Source organism: Muscardinus avellanarius (genome assembly GCF_963383645.1).
Source record: "Muscardinus avellanarius genome assembly, chromosome: 5".
Classification (NCBI taxonomy): Eukaryota; Metazoa; Chordata; class Mammalia; order Rodentia; family Gliridae; genus Muscardinus; species Muscardinus avellanarius.
In genome coordinates, this window is record NC_137790.1 from 58,191,333 (window position 1) to 58,213,642 (window position 22,310).

The window sequence follows — 22,310 nt, forward strand, 5'->3', positions numbered from 1 at the left end:
TGGCAATCAGGGACAGTCAGGTGCTATTAGGTACTATCAACCTCATTAGTAAGCACAGATAGTCTGACAGGTTCACTTCATGTGTGTCTGTGCACAGATGGAGAAGCAGGTTCAGGTTTAGGACTCAGAGGACATTTCAGAGCAGACAGTGAGAGAAATTAAATGGATGCGTTTATCTCCTCTATCTTTCACATGGGAACTTTCCATCTGCCAAGGTTACTAGCAGCCCACTAGATTATTTCTTAAGAAACAGGGGCCCTGTTCACTCCCAGACACTAAAAATAAAATGCCTAGTTTTTTTCTGTGCCTGAGCTTGGAAATATAGATTAAAGGACAGAGAGGATGGCTACCAGAGAAAAATGCAAACAGTGACACTATCTGGGGGCTAGATTTGTTTTGTAAGAAGAGAGTATAGGGTCTAAAGTTTGTGTTAAAGGAAAATTCAAAGCTGTGACAGAAAAGTAAATGAACATTTGAAAATCCAGAGCTATGCTGCAGAACCCCCAAAGACAAATGGAAACCAATAGATAAAAGGAGATATTTATAGGAATGAGGTAATTTATTTAAAAAGAGTTAAAAGAAAGAGGAAAATGCTTTTAGGTGAAAAGGGGTTTTGTGTGGCGAGATCTTTGTTTTTTATGATTAAATTATCCCAAAGCAGAAGGGGGGTAAAAAAAAAAATCAGAATATTAAGCAAGTCAAAGGTTTGAGGAAGTCACAAATGATTTATAAAAGATAAGAGTTATAAGAGAGGACTTCCGGGAAGATGGCGACTGAGAAAAGCGGGGCTAACAACCAATCTCCATTACCACAAAATCAGCACCTTTCATAGCCAGAAAACACCATCACCAGAGAAACAAATAAATCACCAGGCTCCAGAGAGAAAGCAGACTGAGAACAGAGCTCAGAGCCACAGAGGAGATACACCGGCCTCACGCCCGAGGACACAGCAGCAGCGCCATACTGCCGGCGGCAGCGGCAAGTTCACCGGAAGGCCACAGCAAGCCGAGGTGAGCCGCTGCGGAACAGCCAGGCGGGATTTCTCGGCGCAGGGAGCATCTAAAGCTCCCAGTGGCTGAACTCAGCACACACTGCAGGGATTCAGAGTGGAAATCAAAACCAAGAAGAAATACGCCAGCCTCACGGCTGAGGGCGTAGCAGCGGCACCATATTGCCACCGGAGGCAGCAGCAGCGAATTCACCGAGTCCAGTACAGCTACATCTGCGTACTCAAGAACAGTGAGTCAAATTGCGGGCCACAGAGAAGAAATCCCAGTACTGTACTCCCTGGAACTTGACCCAGTGGGGGAGTGGCGGTGGCAGAGATATCACACCATAGGAGAACGTGCAACCTGGCACCCCCCACAGTCTAAAGCAGCCTCTATCGACTCTCTGGGTCGGAGACTCTGTGATACAACCCAGTAAAGGAGTAGTGGGGTCTGAGATACTACTGACTCGAGATCCAGAACACCTTAAGTGAAGTCATAGTGACCCAAGGGAAGAACCCAGAGAAGACACAAACTTCCGAAATCATGGGAAAGAGGAATAATACTGGAGCAATGAATGCCCACAACCCCACAACATCAGAACCCAATAAAACAGAAAATCAGAGATTTCTAGAAGATCAAATCAGGAAAATAACTGTAGAAATAATAAAGGTGCTTCGAAAAGAACTCAGAGAGAGCCAAAAAGAGATAAAGGATGCAATTAATGAAGTAAAGGCCTCAATTCAAAGCACAAACAACCGATTAGACCACATGGAGAACAGAATCTCGCTCTTAGAAGATGATCATTCCAAAAATGAACGCATAGTTTCTAATCTAGAAAAAATATCCGACAGCAGGAATCTGACATTGAAGAAATATGAGAGCTAACCTAAGAATAATTGGAATAGAGGAGGGAAAAGAAAGTGAAACCAAAGGGATCAACAATCTCTTCAAGGAAGTAATAGCAGAAAATTTTCCAAACATAGAGCAAGAGGTTGATACACAGATCCAGGAAACTTATAGAACTCCTCTTAGACAGGATCAGAGAAGAGGATCCCCACGCCACATAATTGTCAAAATGACCAATGTGGAAGCCAAGCAGAGAATCTTAAAGGCAGCAAAAACAAAGGGCTAAGTGACATTCGGAGGCAAACCAATTAGAATCACTCCAGACTTCCCAAACCAAGTCATGAGAGCCAGAAGGGCTTGGAGTAACATATTCCAAACTCTGAAAGAAAACAACTTCCAGCCAAAAATTTCCTACCCAGCAAAACTTTCTATCAAATTAGATGGAAATATAAGAAGCTTCCATGACAAACAGAAACTGAAGGAATTTATGTCTTCAAAACCAGCACTAGAGAAAATACTCAAAGAGATTAACTACAAAGAAGAAATGGGTAACACATACCAGAACCAGAGAAACAAGATTTTCCATCCAACAGACAACTAAGATTGGTTATCTGTGGAGATTCATTATTTATGTTAGTTTTTTACCTATCTCTAAATGGTATTGTTTGCTTTTATTGTTGTTAATTTTTAGGATTTCTAGTTGGAATATTAATATACCTTCAGATATAGCATTTGGAAATATTTTATCCAAATCTATTAGTAACTTTTAACTCTGTTTACATTGTCTTTGTATATACAATATTTTTTTATTTTTTAGGAAGTTTGTATACTCTTCTGTTGCCTGTGCCATTGAAATCATATCCAAGAAATCACTGCCAATTTCAATGTTGTGAGGTTTTATGACCCAGATTTTCTTCTAATATTTTATAGTCTTAAGATTTATATTTAGGTCTTTTATCTATTTTGAGTTAATATTTGTATATGGGATTAGGTAAGGGTCCAATTTTATTCTTTTCCATGCAATTATTATTTTTCAACAATATTTAGTTAAAAGATTATTATTACCTCCACCAAATGTTCGTGGAAACCTTGTCAAAAATAACTTGACAATGTATGGAAGAATTTAGCTCTAGGCTTGTATTTAACTCCAATGGTTTATATATCTGCCTTTAGAACAGTACTACACTGTTTCAATTATTGTAGCTTTACATTGTCTTTGGATATACAATATTTTTTTTATTTTTTAGGGTTTATTTACCCTTTTGTTGCCTGTGCCATTGAAATCATATCCAAGAAATCACTGCCAATTTCAATGCTGTTAGGTTTTATGACCCAGATTTTCTTCTAAAAGTTTACAGTATTAAGATTTATATTTAGGTCTTTTATCTATTTTGAGTTAATATTTGTATATGTGTTAGGTAAGGGTCCAATTTTATTCTTTTTCATGTATTATTATTTTTCAACAATATTTAGTTAAAAGACTAGTATTTCCTCCACCAAAAGTTCATGGAAACCTTGTCAAAAATAACTTGACAATGTATGGACGAATTTATCTCTAGGCTTTTACTTAACTCAAATGGTTTATATATCTGCCTTTAGAACAGTACTACACTCTTTCAATTATTGTAGCTTTATATGGTTTGAAATCAGAAAATATATATCTTCTAGCTTTGTTCTTCTTCGAGATTGTTTTGGGTATCTAGAGTTCATATTCCATATCAGGATAGATTTTTTCTGAAAAATAAATAAATAAATGTATGATAGTTTCACCTAAGGAAAAAAAAAAGAAAAAATATTCTCTGGTAAGAAAGAAAGCAAAAAGAAATATTGAAATGTTATCTTTAAGTCATCAAAAGTTTGGTATCAGACAAATGAAACTGTTATGTGAGATTATCAATGTTAATATTGGATAAATTGCTATAACACTAGATGTCAACCACTAAGCTAAGCATGGGAAGGAGGGATGGGGAGGGAACGGGGTGGGGATCAGGTAGAGGCTAACTGGGTGATGTGTGCATGTATGTCTACAAAAGTATTTTCTTTATACCACTGTGATGTATGAATACATTGCCCCAATAAAAAATAAATTAAAAAATAAATAAATAAAAATAAAAAAAATAAATTTCACTCCAATCTTAAAAGCTAATTTATTATGTCCAGGACGTTTTGGGGGCTGTGATGTTAAGTATTGCTAGTTTATTTATATTAGAGTTATTTGTATTCCCAAAGTGTGCAGGATTTCTAAACTACAAAGCTTCAGCAAACAGTTTACACCAAACTAATGGCATCTAAACAAAAGTTGGTAAGGTGATAGCACTTTCAGGTTTATATTTATTTATACCTAATTGTATTATGATTATCTTCTTTATGCAAAGATACAAATGGGACTTGTTTTGCTCTTTTGTTTTGTGTTTTTCTTATAAATCTGTATAGCTGATGTCTTTTAGTATTTGACAGAAGTACAACATCCAAACAATATTTAGAGATGATAGCCATCCTTAAAAAGGTCTGGTGAAGCTGACCAGTGAATGATCTGCTGAGACTTAGAGGACAATTAGAAAATAATAAGACGAAGAAACCACAGCCAATATTTTGGTCCTCACCTGGTAACATGAAATAGAACCCAGGAAATGATGGGATTCCTCCAAGGACCCTGCAGCTCTGGAATGTCATCTGACTACCATATCAGGGGATCACAAAAGCTCCAGAGACAAGAAGCCACCCACCAGAACATATTCTCCGAAAAGAGTATCACTGAAGAGAAGAATGTCCCCTGTGCTTCAGGGGAAGCCATGTGATCAACAAGACCATGATCCATCCTCTTTCCTGGCAGATGGCACAACTGGTAGATAAAAAGCCTCACAAAATCCTTACGAGCAACCCTGGTGAGCCTTGACTGACTTTAACAAAAAAAAATAATGTTATAAAAATGTGTTTGTGCAACATAAAGATATCTTCTTGGTATAAAACACCCTAGATTAGTCCCTGGACTTTATTAACTGAAATCCACTGGATAAGAACCCAGTAAGAGGAAATACCCCATATGATACACATTTTGCCACAGCTGACTCTCCCTACATAGGAAGACTAAAGTATTGCTGGCCTAGAGTCAAATTCCTCTCTACAAAATTATACCTGAATACATTATATTCATTATAGCCAGAAGAAAATGTGCTATTTCAGGGGTAACCAGAAGAGAATGTACTGACACCATTTAAATTATCTCTATATAGTTTACACTATAACTTATAGTGGTATTTATATTTTTAGACTCACAGAATAATATATGACATAAATGCCCCAAAACTCCCTCTAGATAAGCACTTATAAAAAGCTATAAATTAAACCTGTGAATCTTGAAGTTTTACAGGTTCATGATCACCAGAAAATATAAAAAGTAGAGATTTCTGTAAACTATTGAAATATCTATGAGTCCTGTTCAGAATTCTAAAGACAAAAACACGTGTTTAAGCTAAATTAAAAACAACATGCTTGGTTTACAGATGACTCTACCAAATATATAAAAACAGAAGGATGAGCAGTCTCAAAATAAAGAATTGTATGTTGTGCTTCAGGCTTTGTGCCACAAGGACTTTTTACAATATTATATATAATTATTCATTGTCTATTACAATTGAGTCGGTTACCTAGCCTCCAATTTAAAATGCTAATAGGTAGGGGGAGAGGGCACCAAGTATAGTTTAAATGCATACCATTTATGTTCAATAAAAATTTTAATAAAATAAAAAATAAAAAATAAAATGCTAATAGGTATGTGGTCCAAGGTAAAATTTGTGGGGAAAAGCATTATGTCAAGGTATATAGATTATTGTACAATGTACTAATGTGTCATTTTATTAATGTAGATGCCCAATACAACCACAATACCATAAAAAAGATAAATGACTTTGTTAACCAGTGAACCAAGTCAACCAGGCTTGTAAGCGCTAATCAACAACTCTGTACACCAGTTTAGCCAGATGGGCACACCAAAGGTGAGGACACTTAGGACAAGCTACCGACAGATCATCATGTTCCTGAGCCTATGTCCTTTAGCTTTGATTTCTTCTTCCTAGGTCCTCTAGGTCATCTACCTGATAAGACCCTGACTGCAATACTCCAACAGCATCCTCTACCAGCTTGAAGCATCCAGAAAAGATCTACATCCCCTTTCATTGATAGCAATTTGGGTCACTTTATCAGAAGGGGAACATGAGGCATGTTAGAGGACCTATGAACAGGAAGGGCTAAAAGAGGCCTTCTACATAAAAAACAAAAACAGGAAAAGTTAATAAGATATAAAGGTAACAATGACCAAGCAAGGACTATCAAAATAAAACTTCGGCTCCTTTTATTAGCTGCATTCTGAGGACAATCTGTATAAACAAGCAAGGGGGGGTGGCAAACAAGTGGCAACAGATTAGAGCCTATCACCCCATGAGAAAACAATTCAAATTTTAAGGATTGAAACTGGTCAAAAGATTGGGTTTCCAGGACCCAATTTTCACCAATAATAAAAGAGCAGAAAGGGAACCGCAGTAAGGTTTAAAAGCCCACCTCCCAAGAACTTCACCAGTTACTATCTCTTGGGTATCTCTGTCTCTTGTATATGGGGAAATCTGTTTTTGTCTACTCTCTTTTTCTGACTTAAAAGGAACTTTCATATCTGTATACCCTAGATTAGTCCCTGGACTTTATTAACTGAAATCCACTGGATAAGAACCCAGTAAGAGGAAATACCCCATATGATACACATTTTGCCACAGCTGACTCTCCCTACATAGGAAGACTAAAGTATTGCTGGCCTAGAGTCAAATTCCTCTCTACAAAATTATCTTCTACTTCAGAAGACTACCTGTATCAATACTAGTTTTTCCATCGTTCTCCATTAAACTTTATAATTGCCTGCAGACAAGTAAAAATGCTATGGTTTAAGAGGAACAAAAATAATACAAAGCTGAAGAATTCCTGATAAACAATCAACACATTTCATGCAGCGCCAAGAAATTTCTAAATGAAAATTCCCCCAAGTACTTTTGTTAAATAAAAGTTAAGCACTAGTGACCACAGGCAATATAGTAAGAAGTTCCTTTCTGTCTGAAATAAGAAACACACGTTGGGAAAATAAATCAATTTCTAAAAATCAGGATAATAGAAAAATCTGAAAAGCTAATGATTTTAACAGTTCAATAGCCCTATCTCTCTGTTTCAGTACTACTCATCTGTATGAGGAATGTGATACTTTTCTTAACCCTAATGCATACAATTCAGCTTTATTTTTGTAAGCTAAATACTAATATCAGAATTTGAGACCCTTCTTGCCAAAGACACACAAAAATATTTTATATTTTAGTAATTGGAAGAAGTTTAACAGATACTCAAACAACTAAAAAATGGAATCAAATAGTACATATGAATTGAGACCATGTGGCAAAGTTTGACATAAGTGAGTTTAAAAGGAAAAGATGGCAGAACATCACTAGACACCTGAGGCTGGAGACCATGGTGGGGGAACCTTGGGCTGTGAGTCAAAGCCCACCACATCCATTTGACTTCCTATAGTCAAGGGTCAAGGGCTGTTTTCAAGCCACAACTGCAGAGCAGAGTAGTCATCAGAAAGACCACTGGGCCCACAGAGCCAAGAGTATTTACTATTTGACTTTTTATTGAAAAAGTTTGCCTATCCTTACATAGGTGACTAAACTAAAACACATATATCATGTTAGAATAAGGAATTTCAGTGTCTTGTTTCTAAAATCATCTTCCTGGATGTATCTGTGGAAAACAGGACACATGGACCAGACTCACCATGGCTGTGGGCCAACGTGATTTCTCTTACTCAGTTCAGTATTTCCTAGAATAGTTGGAAAAGAACTATAGTTGTTGGTCCCTGAAGATTCAGGATGCACCTCACAACCCTGTTACTGCCTAGTCTTGGAGAATGGGTTTGACCTACATGGCAATTATGGACACCAAGAAAGCTGACCTCCTTTCTTCTCTTGTGTCTAGGAGGGAGGAGATCAAAGCCAGTTACCAAGGTTCCTCCCCTCCCTTCCATCAGTGACCTCACAGGCATCTCCCTCTTTCCAGCTATGCCAATGGCATTTATAAAAATAAAAACATATAATAGAAACATAAGGTATCTGTGACATCCATAGCAGTTTAAGAAATCCTGGGTAGAATATTAGGCACAGTATCAAGCCAACATTAAGAGTTTCAAAATTTGTAAGTAAGTTAAAGTATATTTTACACATACCGCCTGCTCACACTTTCTCCAATCAGCACAGGGCTGAGCTCACTCAGGACTGGTCCTTCTCAGATTCACTTAGCGGCAGGGAAGATCCAAGTGTGTCAGAGTCGATGGCACTGCCCAAATCTGGCCTTTTCCTGTGGGTCCCTCCTCCTGCCTTCTCGGACCCTTCAACTCCCTGGTCCTGTCTTAACAGATGGCTCTAGTTTCTGTGGAACTCTAAGGTTTATGTGTACTTAAGACCTTAAGGTTCGTCTTGTCCTCAGGCCATATTTCCCCTGAGGTCTCTAACTTACCCCACTTATTTTTTATTGCTTAAAATTTTATTCTTATGCAAATTTCCCCTGGCATTCTACTCAGTGTCTTCTTAAGTTAGAATAAACGATCACAACAAGGCATTTTGACACAATCTGCCTTCACACAGAGCAGGCTCAGTCTGGCATAGTGTTGGTGTTACTTTATAAGACATGCTTATCTTTCCTTTGTGGATGTGGTTACTAGGAATCCTTAACTAAAACTTGCAAAAAGCTCATCCTCACGTCTCCAGCAAACCCCTTCGTTTTCCAGCCCTTTCACATCTCACATCCTCTTCAGTTCTTTCTGCTCTTAACCTTGGCTGTTTGGGTCTCCAGCTTCCTGTGCTCAGATTACTGTAAGTGGTGAACTGCTCCATGACATTCAGATGTGCATGATGAGACACTGATGCTGAGAAGTCAGTTTTCCTCTGTGGGGTCTATTTATAGGAACAGATTTGATGTTACTTGAAATCAGGTGTTTTGTTTGTTTTTAACTGCAAAAAGAGATGTTTGTTTTCATTCCTCATGGAAGAAAGTAAGACAAACACCAATATCCAAGGATTTTACCCTTCACACACACACACGCATGCACGCACGCACGCATGCACGCACAAAAACTTAAACACTGACCCAGAACTCTAAAGTAGACCAAATTCCTTACTACAATCGGTTCTACCTAGGAAAATGCCAGTGGGTGAGAGCAAAGCTACTCAAAGCACACAGAGGGCCACATTTGGCTTGATAGTCTCATGAAATACTGACCCCAGGAGTTAGGACTAGAAATGCACAATGGGAATGAGACCAATTCAATTTAACTGATTAAAAGGGGTATTGTTCTTGTTGTTGTGTTTATGTGGTTTTATTTGTTTTAACTTTTTAACAAACACATTTAAAGCAACCTCAGTCTTAAGTGCTTTTCTTTGTGGACATATGGCTTTGACTTAAGAGAACAGATTGGATACATAATACAATCTTTGTTAGTTCTGTGTGTTTATAATTGTGCCTTTGATAAACAGTGTGGAAACACTTTGCCAACTGGTCTTCCTCACACCTCCAGGACTTGTGGGGGCTGCATTTAACCCTCAGTTTTCTGAGAGGCTAAGAATAGCAATGTCTAAAGTAATTAGCTCGTTATGATACTGCAGCCCCTGAATCCTGTGCAGTTCAGTTTACTATCAAGACTCAAGATTCAGAAGCAGCTTAGCTTCAGACTCTACCCTCAGAAACCAAACCACTGAGTGTACAGGCAAGGAGATGTGAGACTTGCTCTGACGACTGAATGAACAATGCCCACATTTTTAGTCCTTCCCTCCATGGTTTATCATTTACAGTTTTTTTTTTTAACTATTCAAAAAAGACTTGATACAGTGATACCCAGAGAGTTAAACAATCCCTATACTTGTTTTTGGATGCATTGAGCCACATAAGGAGCAGGAGCTATCTGAATATAAGACCATCATAAAAACTGGTAGTAATTAGGTATAGGTATTCTTTCATATTAAGTGTTTCATTTAATAGAAAATTCTAGTGGAGAATTAGACTGATTTTCTTTGGTAATGTTCTGACAGGTGAGGTGAAATCAACTAAACACAATACATTTTGTTCATTTGAGTATTTTAAAATAATTAACTTTTGCTCAGCAAAATAATCTTATGCCGGGTGTGGTGGCGCAAATTTGTAATCCCAGCATTCAGGAGGCTGACACCGGAGGATCGCAGTTCGCAGACAGCCTCAGCTGCTTAGTGAGGCCCTCTGCAACTTAGTGAGACCCTGTTTCAAAATAAAGAATAAAAAAATAGGGCAGGGGATGTAGCTCGGAGGTCAAATGCCCCTGGGTTCCATCTCCAGACGCGCGGGAAAATAATAATAATAATAATCTTAAATACCTAAGGTTTTCTACTTCTTCCTCTTTCTCTGAAAGCTTTCTTTCAAGTTCTGCTTTTACTTCCACAAGCTCAAGCTGAAAATGAAGAATTTTGCTTTCATTCTGTTCCAGGGCTTCCTGAAATAAATAAGTAACAATAAATAAGTACAAAAAACTTTATTTTTTAAATATGTGTCACTAACATAGCTCTTTTTAGAAATGCTAAGAAAGATCTTGGTTCAAATCAGTTCCCCCAAATTGTAGCAGAATGAAAGATGAGTAGCTGTTTTCATTTGACATTTCTCTTACAACTTTGAAAAACTTTGGTCTTTTGGCTGTAGCTTAAGAACTAGAATTCTTTAAAAAAATTAAATAGAAAACTTCAATCCTGCCTGTGATTATATTTAAACTTTCACTTTTACTTCTCTTGACTTTTTCTAACATGTAGTCCATCTTTGTGCAGAATGATAGAAGTACCAAAGTTAGAACAAGGAAGATAATGAGTTTCCCCTGAATCTTTTATTTCATTCTGGACATCACAGAGGAAGAAAAATTGAATGTATTCAGAGAGCAAGGAATAGGATAGTACTCAAATATTGTTATCTGAAGAACTAATAAAAGAGTTCAGAATGTACTTGACAAGTAACACTAACTGTGAGCCATTATTATCTTAATTAGTACTATTACTACAAATGGATTGCTCTGAATAGGTAGAGAAGTTCCCCTTGAGCCTGGAATTATTTCCGGAGATGTTGTCAAAGTAGTTCAATTTCAAAAATGTAAGCCAATAAAATCTTTAAAATCTATCCCAAAGATAAAATGTATATAGAAGAAAAAACTTATAAAGATACACCTGGAGGATTTTGATAATATACAGGCATGAGGGCATTTTAATATGTTAGTCAGTTAACTCTAGACAGTTCTGAGGTCAGAGTAATTTTTACAGCCTTCTCTGAGAAGTGCTTATGACATACCAACAAGAATAAAATGTACTGGTAATATTAAAAATAAGAAATATATGGAGACTTTTAATAAGGCCTTTCTTATAGTTCTTTCAGTGCTTTCATCAAAATAAAGCAAGCCAAAAACAATTGCTTAGAAGGAATTTCCTTAAAGAAATGGTATAGGCAGTTGCTTCAGGGATAAACTGTCACCTTTAACCCTCTAGAATGCACCGAGAAAGTGAAACTTTAGAGAAGGTAACCTGGGATAATAGGAGTTTTATAAATTTTAAAAATCTGATAAAGCTTCTCATAAAGGTACAAGTGGGAAAAGAAATAACCCAATGTCACAAATACATGTCCAAGTTGATGAAGTATTCATGATGTGGCTGAAGAGACAACTTGAGAAAAGGCTAGTAGAATATATTGCCATCTGGTGGTACTGAATGGGATGAGTGTCGTGGCCTTATTGTCATCCTCTTCTGGGTTTTTTTTTTTCTTTTTTTTTTTTATTGATGCATTATGGTCATACATCTTAATGGGATAAAAGAATTGTAGAGACATACATGCACACCCAATTAGCCCCTACCAATCCCCACCTCATTCCCTCCCCCCTTCATTCTCTTCTTTGACATGGGTGCTGGTTAATTTAATATACAAAGATGCCTATATGTTATTAGGATTAAAATTGGCTCTTTCAGTCACATATCCCATTGTCTATAATAAAGCTTAAATTTTACTGTAAAAGTTACTTCCTTTAGTTAATATAGTATCTTTAGTAAGATCCCAGACAGAATGGCCAGAGAGCCAAAACCAACAAATAAACAAAACAAAGTCCACCAACTTATTAGCAGACACCACACTGTAAATGTAAGGAATGTGTAAAATGTAAAAGACCTCAGGAAGCATTTATGCATAAAAGAGCAATGGATGGGTCAAGAGTTAGCCATTTGAAAATTCTTCATAAAAGTAATGTGGACACATCTGCTTTGCATAGAAAACACCAAGAGATCTAGTTAAAATATGAATTCTTATGCAACAAAGCTAGAGAATTCCTAACAAGCTCCTAGGCGGTGCCTATGTAGCTGGTCCACAGGCCACATATTAAGTAATAGGGGTCAAGCACTAGAGATGCCTGGTGAGCAACATACCCCTGGTTTCTCTTTTTGCTACAATCAGTAGATTTGCATTCACTAGTGTTTATGTGATCCTTGAAGCTCAGTTTCCTCCTCTGCAAAATGAGAAAATAGCTTTCTGGGGTGAAGACATAAAATAATACATATCAAGCATGTGACATGGTGCTTAGCATGTGATCATCAGCTATGTAAGTGTCACGTTGTGGTCATGGATGTTACTAGAATGCAGACCTTCTGCTTTGCCTGAGGAGGAAAACCTTCCTTCCTCCCTCCCTGGGGACCATACCTCTGTTTCTTCCAATGTCAGCTGGGCTTCATTTTTCTCTTGTTCAATAAGTTTCTTGACCTTTGCCATTTCAGTTAAGCTCTTGGACCCTTCTCTGACCTGATTTTTCAAACTAGAAATCTGTTCTGGAGAGAGGGAAGGACAGCAAAGTTAGTGAAAGGGTTTAGTCTCAGACCCGTGATATCAAGCACATTAAACATTGCTAAAGTCTCACTGGTCCACATTCATGCAACTCTTGGAAACTTGATGGCGGGGCCACCATTAGTCCACAGGGGACCTCTGGTACAATTATAAAAGGGCATCCCTATTTCTACATATTCTCTTTCTATCTGCTAGAAAATTGTCCCAATGATGATGCAGGGGGAGAGGGGAGCTTCTGAGAGCCTTGCACACTGGACTTCCTGAGCACCTATCTATGGTGCTTCTACTTGTCAGAGCCATGACAGAGTCTATGTAAAAGTACTCTCAGACACAGACCTGGAGCCCAGTGGAAGTCCTTAGCTATCAACACTACTGTTTGCCATTGTGTATGCTACTACTCAACACTGGGGCTCAAACTTAAAGCATAAGTTGGGCCAGTTTCTGCCAGTAACCAAGGCAGGACCTCAGATAGTCCAGAAAATCAGAAGGGGCTCAGAAGGGCAGTGGCTTTAGCTCAGGCACATGGTACTTTGGGCTATTATCTCATGAACACAAGTCTTTGACATAGCAAGGCATCTAGACGTCACAGCACCTCTTCCACCTGATACTGCAATGCTATGGTTGGTTCCAACTTGTTTATAACGGGAGCCTCCAGTACCTCATAGGTACCGTATAGAGCCCAGAAGTTCAGTCCAGAGGCAATAGAAGAAACTCATAGCTCACCCGCCCCTTAGTCCTGAGATCCTAGACTGCAACATTTTAAGATTTTTTAAAGGTTACACAAAATGCTTAAAAAGATATTAGATAAGAATTCTGATATGACTCCTAATCCTCTGATAAGCCTTCCCCAAAGGTTCCCCAGAGAAACTCAGTTTTTTGATTGTTTGTTTGTGTTTTGCTCATCTATATATGTATCTCAGAATCATCTGCAGATCTTTGGAAAAAGCTTAAACCTTAAGCTCCACTTCAGACCAAGTGTGATCTCCAGACCAGTTGGCATTGGCCTCATCTGGGAATTTGAGAGAAATGAAAATTCAAAGGCCCAATCCTAGCCCTACCAAAACAGAAACTCTGCTATTGGTCCCAACCATGTGTGTTTCAACAAGCCATCCAGGTGGTTTGGACACAGTTACAGATTTCTAACTACTGTTCCAGCACCTTTTAAACACCCAGTCAGTGACCTGATTGATCATGGACTGTGCAGGTCAACAGAGAAAGCAAGTTATATTTATGACTTCAAGAGCAATGACCTTGCTTCCAGGGCACATCAGGGTATTCATGCACATTGCTATTGGTGATGGGATAAGTTGACAAGCTCACTGAATTGCTGTTGGCATTATATCAACATTTTAAAATTCATTTCTTTAACTCAGCAATTTTATTTCTAGTCATCTATCCTGCTGAATATTTTTACATGTGGACGAACATATGCATATGAATGTATGATGTAAAATTATTTATAACTGAATAATTAGATCTAAAATGAATAAGGTCTAGTTAAATAAGTGTTGCTTATCCTTATTATGCAACACTATGTAGCTTTTTATAAGTATCTGGCAAGTCTCCATGAACAGGAATGTAGAGAATCACAAGGAATGTAGCTCAATAGGTAAGTATGTACACACAGCTGGCCAGGCTCAAATCCCAGATCACTACTTGGTACTTGTTGGCTGTGAAGTTGGACAAATTATTTACCCTTTTGTAATTTAATATAATCTCCATTTGTAGATCAAACTAAGAAACTCTTCTAAGGGCTAAACAATAAACAGCCACATATAGAATGGTGCCTATTATATATGCATATGCTATAAAATATCCATTATATTATAAAACATAGTGCTAAATTAAAAATAAAAGTGTAGAAAAGTATGTAACTTGTGTAAAAGATACACACCTGAATATATACATGAAGAATCCATGTAAGCCTATGGATATAAAGAAAATCTTAAGAGCGGGTACCTTTACAGCATGGAACTGGAGGTAAAGGCACAAAAGTAGTTTTGTGCTTAGACTCAATATAATACATATGACATCTACAGTGAAATAATCAAAATGATGTACAAAACTTAAAAGGTGGAAACATGAATGGGAATGTGACAGTTCCAATTCTCTCTGCACAGAGCACAGCTCACCCACAGCCAGGGCTCTCCCCAGCTCCTGGCTCTGGCTTGGGCTGAAGTCCAGCTGAGAGTACCTTGGAGGTTCTGGTTCTCCCTCCTCAGCGTCTCCTGGCCCTCTGCACTCTCTTCATAAGCGTGCTTGAGCTTCAGGATCTCCGTGCTGAGCGCCCGAGCCTCCTGCTGAGCAGCCTCCAGTAAGGCCTGGGACTCCTCATGCTGCTGCCTCCAGTGGGCAAGGGCCTGCTCAGAGTGCCGCTGCTTCTGCTCCAGGGCGGCTGTTGCAGAGCGGGCCCTCCCGAGGTCAGAGAGGGCGTCCCCGAGCTCCAGCTGCAGCTGGTGCCTGGCCCTTTCCAGGGAGGCATTCCTGGCATTGGCCGTGCTGATGGCTTCAGCAGCCTCCTGCAAGCTAACTGCCAGCTTCTTCCTGAGAAGAGGAGACCCAGAGGCCATGAGAAGCGACAGCCCACAGAGTGCATCATGTCTGTCCTGGACTATAGATAGCACTTGGATGTGAATAGGATGGCTTCTGAGATTTGCTCAACAGCCCAAAACAAAAGCAGTTCCTTGCACCCACAGAATCCAGCTGTCTGCTGACCACCACCCTCTGATTCCTGTGTCCACATGGATTTTACTTTCTCCTATCCTTTGAAAGCTGTGCTTGGAGCTCAGGATCTCTAGATTCTTCTAAAAATTTGTTCATCCTAAAACAGTAATAGGCAATACAGATTTTGTTGATAATTTCATAACAAATGAAGATCTAAGATTGTTCTAAACATGTCACCCAGAGTAAGCTACTTAAGAATCCTTGGGCTCTGGATTGTGACAACAACTCCTTGCTCACTGGTTTTCTAACCAAGCCATTTCACTTCTTCATTCTTCTTAAGAGGAGATTCTGATGCTTAACCCAACCTAAAATAGTAGAAATCTTATAACATAACTGTAGGTATTTAACTACTTTAGAAATTCTTGATTAGAGTCACACATACTTGTAATTTCAGTACTTGGGAGACCAAGACAGATTTGAGGTCCACTTCAGCAACTTAGGGAGCTCCTTAGCACCTTAGCACGACCTCAATCCAAAACTTAAAAATAAAGCAAAATCGGGCTGGGGAGTAACTGTGAGAAAGTACCCATGGGTGCAATCACCAGTACAAAAAAGAAAAAAAGAAAATAAAAGATTCATTAACATAAGAAAATAGGAGTTTTAATTTGGGTTATAAACCATGGTTGGTTTGCCAGGACTACGGCATTTTACTAGGAGTTGAGACTTTAAATATTAAACTGGAAAAATTTATCACATTCATTTTATTGATATTTTGTTCCACATTTAACACCAATTGCTATTTTCTCCCTAACTTGCAGACCATAAACACCTACTTAGTTGCCTAGAATATGTAAATTGAGATGTGAGAGGTTAAGAAACCAAATCTTAAAACTATGGAAACAGTAACTGGGTCTCAGTGAATGTGATTTTGCTAATCTAAATCATCATATGAACCCTAGCCTTATACCCAAAGCAGGCAGATCGTCAACATTCCAATTTGAAAAACACAGGACTCTATATATTTTTTTAATCTGCCTCCCTCCTTGAGGTAATTTAGAAGAGCATAATAAAACTTTATGTGTTTGTTTGTTTATTTATTTATTTTGCGGTACTGGGGATGGAACCTAGGGGCATTCTTTCTCTGAGCTACACTCCAAGACCTATTTTTTATTCTTTATTTTGAAACAGCGTCTCACTGAGTTACAAAGGGCCTCAGTAAATAGGAGCTGAGGTGTCTAATCTACCCAAATAACAAGTGTGTGCCACCATGCCTGGCTCAAACTTTATGTATTTAATGTTTTATTTATAAAATAATTTAAAAACAAATAAGGTTTTCAGATTTTACCCTGTGAACCCCTTGGTTTTTTGGGCGTGTTTGTTTGTTTGTTTGTTTGTTTTGTTTTTAGCTGTCACATACTACAGAACTAACTCCAAGAAATCCATGTGGTCATACATACACTGGCCCACAATTTTTTCTTTTTCTACCCACTCCCTAAAGAAAGTATCAGACAAAATAACAAAATAACAGCTAGGCACTTTTGCCCAAATTCTTCAATCATTAGGGGGAAAAAATCTTACTTAGAAGCAAATGACAGATTTGGATACAAGGATGCATTTCAGTTTAAAGCCCCACTTTTCTGAGATTCAGAGTTTTTGTAAAACTCTGACTGCAGTTATTTTTAGTATCTATCATTCCAAAGCCCTTTGTAAGTTAATGTGGATACAGAGATGGATCACTTGGTACCCTCTGGGACAGAACACAGCAGCTGTTCTGTAACTACACATCAATGCCGCATGAAGATTAAGGTGAAGAACTGAAGAAACATTATTTCTGGTTGAAGTTAAGGCGTATTAATCTGTCCTAGATTTTTGCCAAGCTGTCACGTCAGGAATACATTCTTTGGGGTTAAACTTTATTTATTTATTTATTTATTTATTTATTTATTTATTTATTGTGGTATTGGGAATTGAACCCAGGAACATGCTCCCTGTGAGTTATGCCCCTACCCCTATTTTATTTTGAAACAGGGACTTGCTAAGTTAAATATGGTCTTACTAAGTTGCACAGTCTCATTAAGCTGACTTCAAACCTGTGATGCTCCTATCTCAGCCACATAAGTACTGGTATTACAGGTATGTGTCACCATGCTCGGCTTGAGTAAAACTTTAATGACAATAAGCTGCGTTGATTTGACACTTTCTCTCAAAGATACATAATCACTCAATTGCTAAGTAAAATATCAAAGTTTTATATCCTCTAAGTAAAATATCTAAGTATTATATCCTGCCACTAAGTCTTGATTGGTGCTAGGCCCCCAAATCCTATAGTACTTGAGAAGTTTCAAAATCTTTCTGTGGAATTGGCTTTAACATAGGTATTCTAACATTAGGAATGGCATGAGAAGGATTTCTTTTCAAAGAAGCTTTTGTCCCATATAGCACGATGACAGAGTCTAACATGTTTCCAGCTATCCCCACAGCCATTTGATAGTGTACAAATCATATATCAGAGACAGAATGACTTTGGTGGATGGATTCATGTATACACGTGGGCTCGATTATTTTGGTGTACAAAATAAAATGTGGGAACTTAAGTGATGCCCAATTTTTAAATCATAGCCCAAAGTCACATCTATAAAGACTTTGCTCGTTCCCCTAGACACTACCTTCTTTTTCTCCCCAGGACCTTTTTATAGTCTCTATCATTTTGTATTATAACTGTTTTAGACTTTCTAGAGTATGTGCTTCTTGACAAGAGTGACTCTTTCAGCTTAGGTCTTGGGCTTGTTTGTGCATGCAGCAAGGATTTGGTAAATGCATACCAGGAGGCCCTGGTGACTCAGTCATTGTCCTCATCGTCCTCCATGTGACTACCCCTTGGAGAAGGATGTTCTCACCCTACTCACTTGGCCTCCTCCAACTCTTCGGTTCTCTGGATGGCGTCCTGTTCACACTTCATTCTCCACTGCACCGTTTCAGTGTTGCCTTTGGACAGGGCCTGGTGCAGCTCGGCCAGGACCTCCTGTTCCTTCTCATACTGCTCTCGCAGGAGGTCACAGTCATGCTTGGCTGACTTTAAGGCATGGGTCAGGGCACTCTGAGACTGTAGAGGACACACATTATGAAAGTCACCACCATCATTAGCAATGAAACAGGTTAATTACAACCTGCTAGAATTCAAGTTGAACCTAAACCTAATAAGATAATGCCAACGAGAAAATTTGAGACAAGAATAAAAGGGATAGACCATCTAATTTTCCATTAAAACAGGGAAGAGAGCTCTATTTAAGGATTTGCCAGCCTATGAAAATGTGAGCTTTGGTGAAAAACACAAAAGTAGAAAGGAGAACATTCACTATCTTTCAGGCAATCAGATTTATATTTAGCAATATATAAGATTCAGATCTTATTTAAATCAGAAAGAACTACTAGATTAAGTCCAGCCTTTTCATTCACTGACAAGGAAAATAATAAATTTTATTTCCCACGTAAATCTGAAAAACCTCAGCTTTTAACCAGTTTAAACCAATGGTATTCAATAGAAGTTTCTACAATAAGAAAATTATTATATATATATATATATACATACAAATATTATACACACACACACACACACACACACACACACACACATATACACTATTCAGTATGTTAACTAGTGGCTATTCAACACTCACAATGTGCCCAATACAATGCATGGTAAAACTGAATATGACATTTAATTTTAAGTAGCATACAGTTAAATTTAGATAACCATTCAGAATAGAGTAGTGTCTCCTTTTTTTACTGGACAGCACAGCTGAGTTTAATGAACATTTCTAAAACATAAATGATGGTCTGGCTAGTCAAGCAGCATCACTGCCAGAAGAAAGCCTCGTGTAGCAGGGAGAACCAGAACCTCAACATCTACACATTAGAAAAAAGCATCATCAGGCAGCTGCAGGTCAGAGGGAACAAGGTCTAGTTAATGGCAACCTCGGCCAGACATCGTCAGGTGGTGAAGGGGTAGCAACAACATACAGTGATGCTGAGAAGGAGACTGGCTTCAGAATCAGATAAAGTGGGGTTTGAATTGTGACCTTTCCTATTCTTTAATATATTTTCACTGCGTACTTGGTATAATATTAGTGCTACAAAAGTAGAGGAGAAAAAGGCATTCTCTAAGAATCCAAAAGGAAATTATATATATATATATATATATATATATCAGATAATATAAGTATATAAGTATATAATAAATATATATTATATATAATAAACATGTAAACAAATCAATAACTAAAAGCTCAAGTAGCAGAAAATTCAACTAAAACAGCTTGACATGATATAGAATATTTGGCTTCTTGCCATCATCCCCCAAAGCCTTGGGGAAGGGCTTTAGGCAATGGAAATGGCAGTCAGTAAAGCCCTAAGGCAAGAAAGTTGGAAGATTGTTTAAGAAGCAGAGAGAAGGCCATGGCATTAATACACATGATGTACTTTAACAGACATATCAATGTCAATCACTAAGTCAAACATGAGAAGGAGGGAGAGGGAGGGAATAGGTGGGAACTGGGTAAGGGCTAACTGGGTAATGTGTGCATGTATGTCTCTCTACCATATTGTATCCCAGTAAGATGTATGAATACAATGCACCAATAAAAATAAAATAAATAAAAAATAGGAAATAAAAGAAGGCCCTGGCAACTGGAAGGTAGTAAGCAAAATAAGCCAGTGTGTAAGGTAACATCACAGAAGGCAGCAGCCAGATCAAGGGGCCTTGTAGGACAAATGAAAGACATTGGGAAAACAATAGAGAGATCTAAAATATAAATCAAATCATTTTACTATCTGTGTAATTTTCTTCACAGTTTATCATTAGCTGAGTGAATTTGGGTGAGTTATTTGTCTTCTCAGAGCCTTGGCTTTTTCATATATAAAGATATAATTCTCTTGCCACTTCATATGATTGCTATGGAGAATAAGATGGTGTAAGAAAAGTATCTAATATGTATAAAGTAAAAAGTGTGATAGTGGTTTTTAAATGTATGTATAATAGAGTCCAAGATAGACTCTACTTTCATAAAAATTAATAAATACAATTGATTAGCAGCCTATCAAGGTGAGGGTGGGGGGAGAACACCAGAACTCAGCAAAGAATAAATGAAAACCCTGTCAGATATGGAGAGCTGTGATGGCAGCATAGAGAGAAACAAAATGTACTAGCACTCAGGATTACAGCACACTCCTCCAGCTGGGGGAGAGGAGACTCTCCATTACAGGAAAAAATAGTAAAGGAGAAAGTCCCATCAAACCCCATTTTTATTTATGTTTTTGGTGATACTGGGGATGGAACCTAGGGCCATACTACCTCCAAGCTGCACCCCTGTCCCTATTTTTTTATTCTTATTTTGAAACAGGGTCTCACTAAGTTGTAAAAGCCCTCATTAAGTAGCTGAGGCCAGCCATGAACAGTGATCCTCCTTTCACTGACAATCCTAGATACGGAAGAGTTCCACAGTCACTTTAGACTTAGAGCCCAGTCAGGGGAGTTGCCTGGAGTATGCATGTATATAAGTAGAGCTTATTTCAGAAAAGGAACTTACATCATCTCTCTCTCAACCCTTAGAGCCCAGGCTGCTACAGTACACCACCATACTGAGAAACCGAAATGCTGCTGTAACGCACACTATTGAAGGGCCCCACACATTCCACCACACTAGCACAAAAAGCTGCAGCCTGACAAAAATCAAATAGACCTTGAGTGAAACTGTGACCCAGACCCATGCCCACACAGTGCCCTGCACTATAAAGGAGGGGTGGTTCTGCATGGCAGAGAGTGCCACCCCTAGGATCTGAGAAACCAAAGTACTTGCTACCCGGGGCTTTGCACCTGGCCCTGTCAACTGCCCTCTCTGATGCCATCAGCCTGCACACCATTGCTGGGCCTGATAGCCCTCCTACTGCCAATGGTACCCAAATATGATTACAGCTGGCTAAGCTATAGGGAGACTTAACTTCAGTGCTCAGCTGGAACCAAGGCCAACATTCTAGATACATCTCCAAAAAAAAAACTTTTACTAAAAATGCCACCTTATAAAAGTGGTAGAAATAACTTCCGGGGATACAAAAATTAAAGGAGGGGAAGGAGAAGTGTAAAAAAGCAACGGAATCTGACACCTCCAAATAAGTAAGACAATTCCATAGCAATTGATAAAATGCCTGATGAAAAAATTCAAAGGAGCACTGCTTTGGCTAGTCTGGGATTTTGTTGTTCCAAATGAATTTAAGGACTGCTTTTTTTTTTTTTTTTTTTTGTCTGTGAGGAATGATCTTGGTAGTTTAATGGGTATTACATTGAATCTGTAGATCACTTTTGGAAGTATGGTCATTTTAATAATATTTATTCTGCCTATCCATGAACATGGAAGATCTATTTCCTAAGATCTTCTTCGATTTCTTTTTTCAATCTTTTATAATTTTCTTTGTAGAGGTATTTTACCTCTTTGGTTAAGTTTATTCTTAAGTATTTTTTTCCACATTCTTCTCATGAGCATATAGAACATTCTCTAGAATATGTCACATACTAAGCAACAAACCAAGCCTCAATAAAGACAAAAAATTAATATTCAGATTATATTATCTATCTTGTCTGATCACAGGAGAATAAAACTAGGAATCAACATGAAACTAGAAACAATATGGGCCTTATTTTTATTATTATAATTATTGACAAATTTTAATTGTATAGTATAATGGGTTTCATTAAGAAATTTTTTATGAGCTGGGCATGGTGGCACACGCTTGTAATCCCCACGCTAGGGAGGCAGAGACAGGAGAATCGCTCATGTTCTAAGCCAGCCTCACTGGCTTAAGAGACCCTGTTTCCAAATAAAAAAAATAAAATAAAATAGGACT

At 38.1% G+C, this 22,310-nt stretch overlaps 1 protein-coding gene across 1 annotated transcript in view; it reads right to left on the bottom strand.

Moving 5' to 3' along the window:
• The window catches only part of LOC308263160 (myosin-15-like), a gene marked incomplete at its 5' end in the record, with an annotated part of 185,662 nt that overhangs the window by 30,133 nt on the left and 133,219 nt on the right, over positions 1-22,310 (bottom strand). The window contains 4 exons of the mRNA XM_080696037.1: positions 10,268-10,383; positions 12,609-12,733; positions 14,944-15,293; positions 18,320-18,516. Coding sequence (XP_080552163.1) covers positions 10,268-10,383; positions 12,609-12,733; positions 14,944-15,293; positions 18,320-18,516 — 788 coding nt within the window. The remainder of the gene's footprint in view (positions 1-10,267; positions 10,384-12,608; positions 12,734-14,943; positions 15,294-18,319; positions 18,517-22,310) is intronic.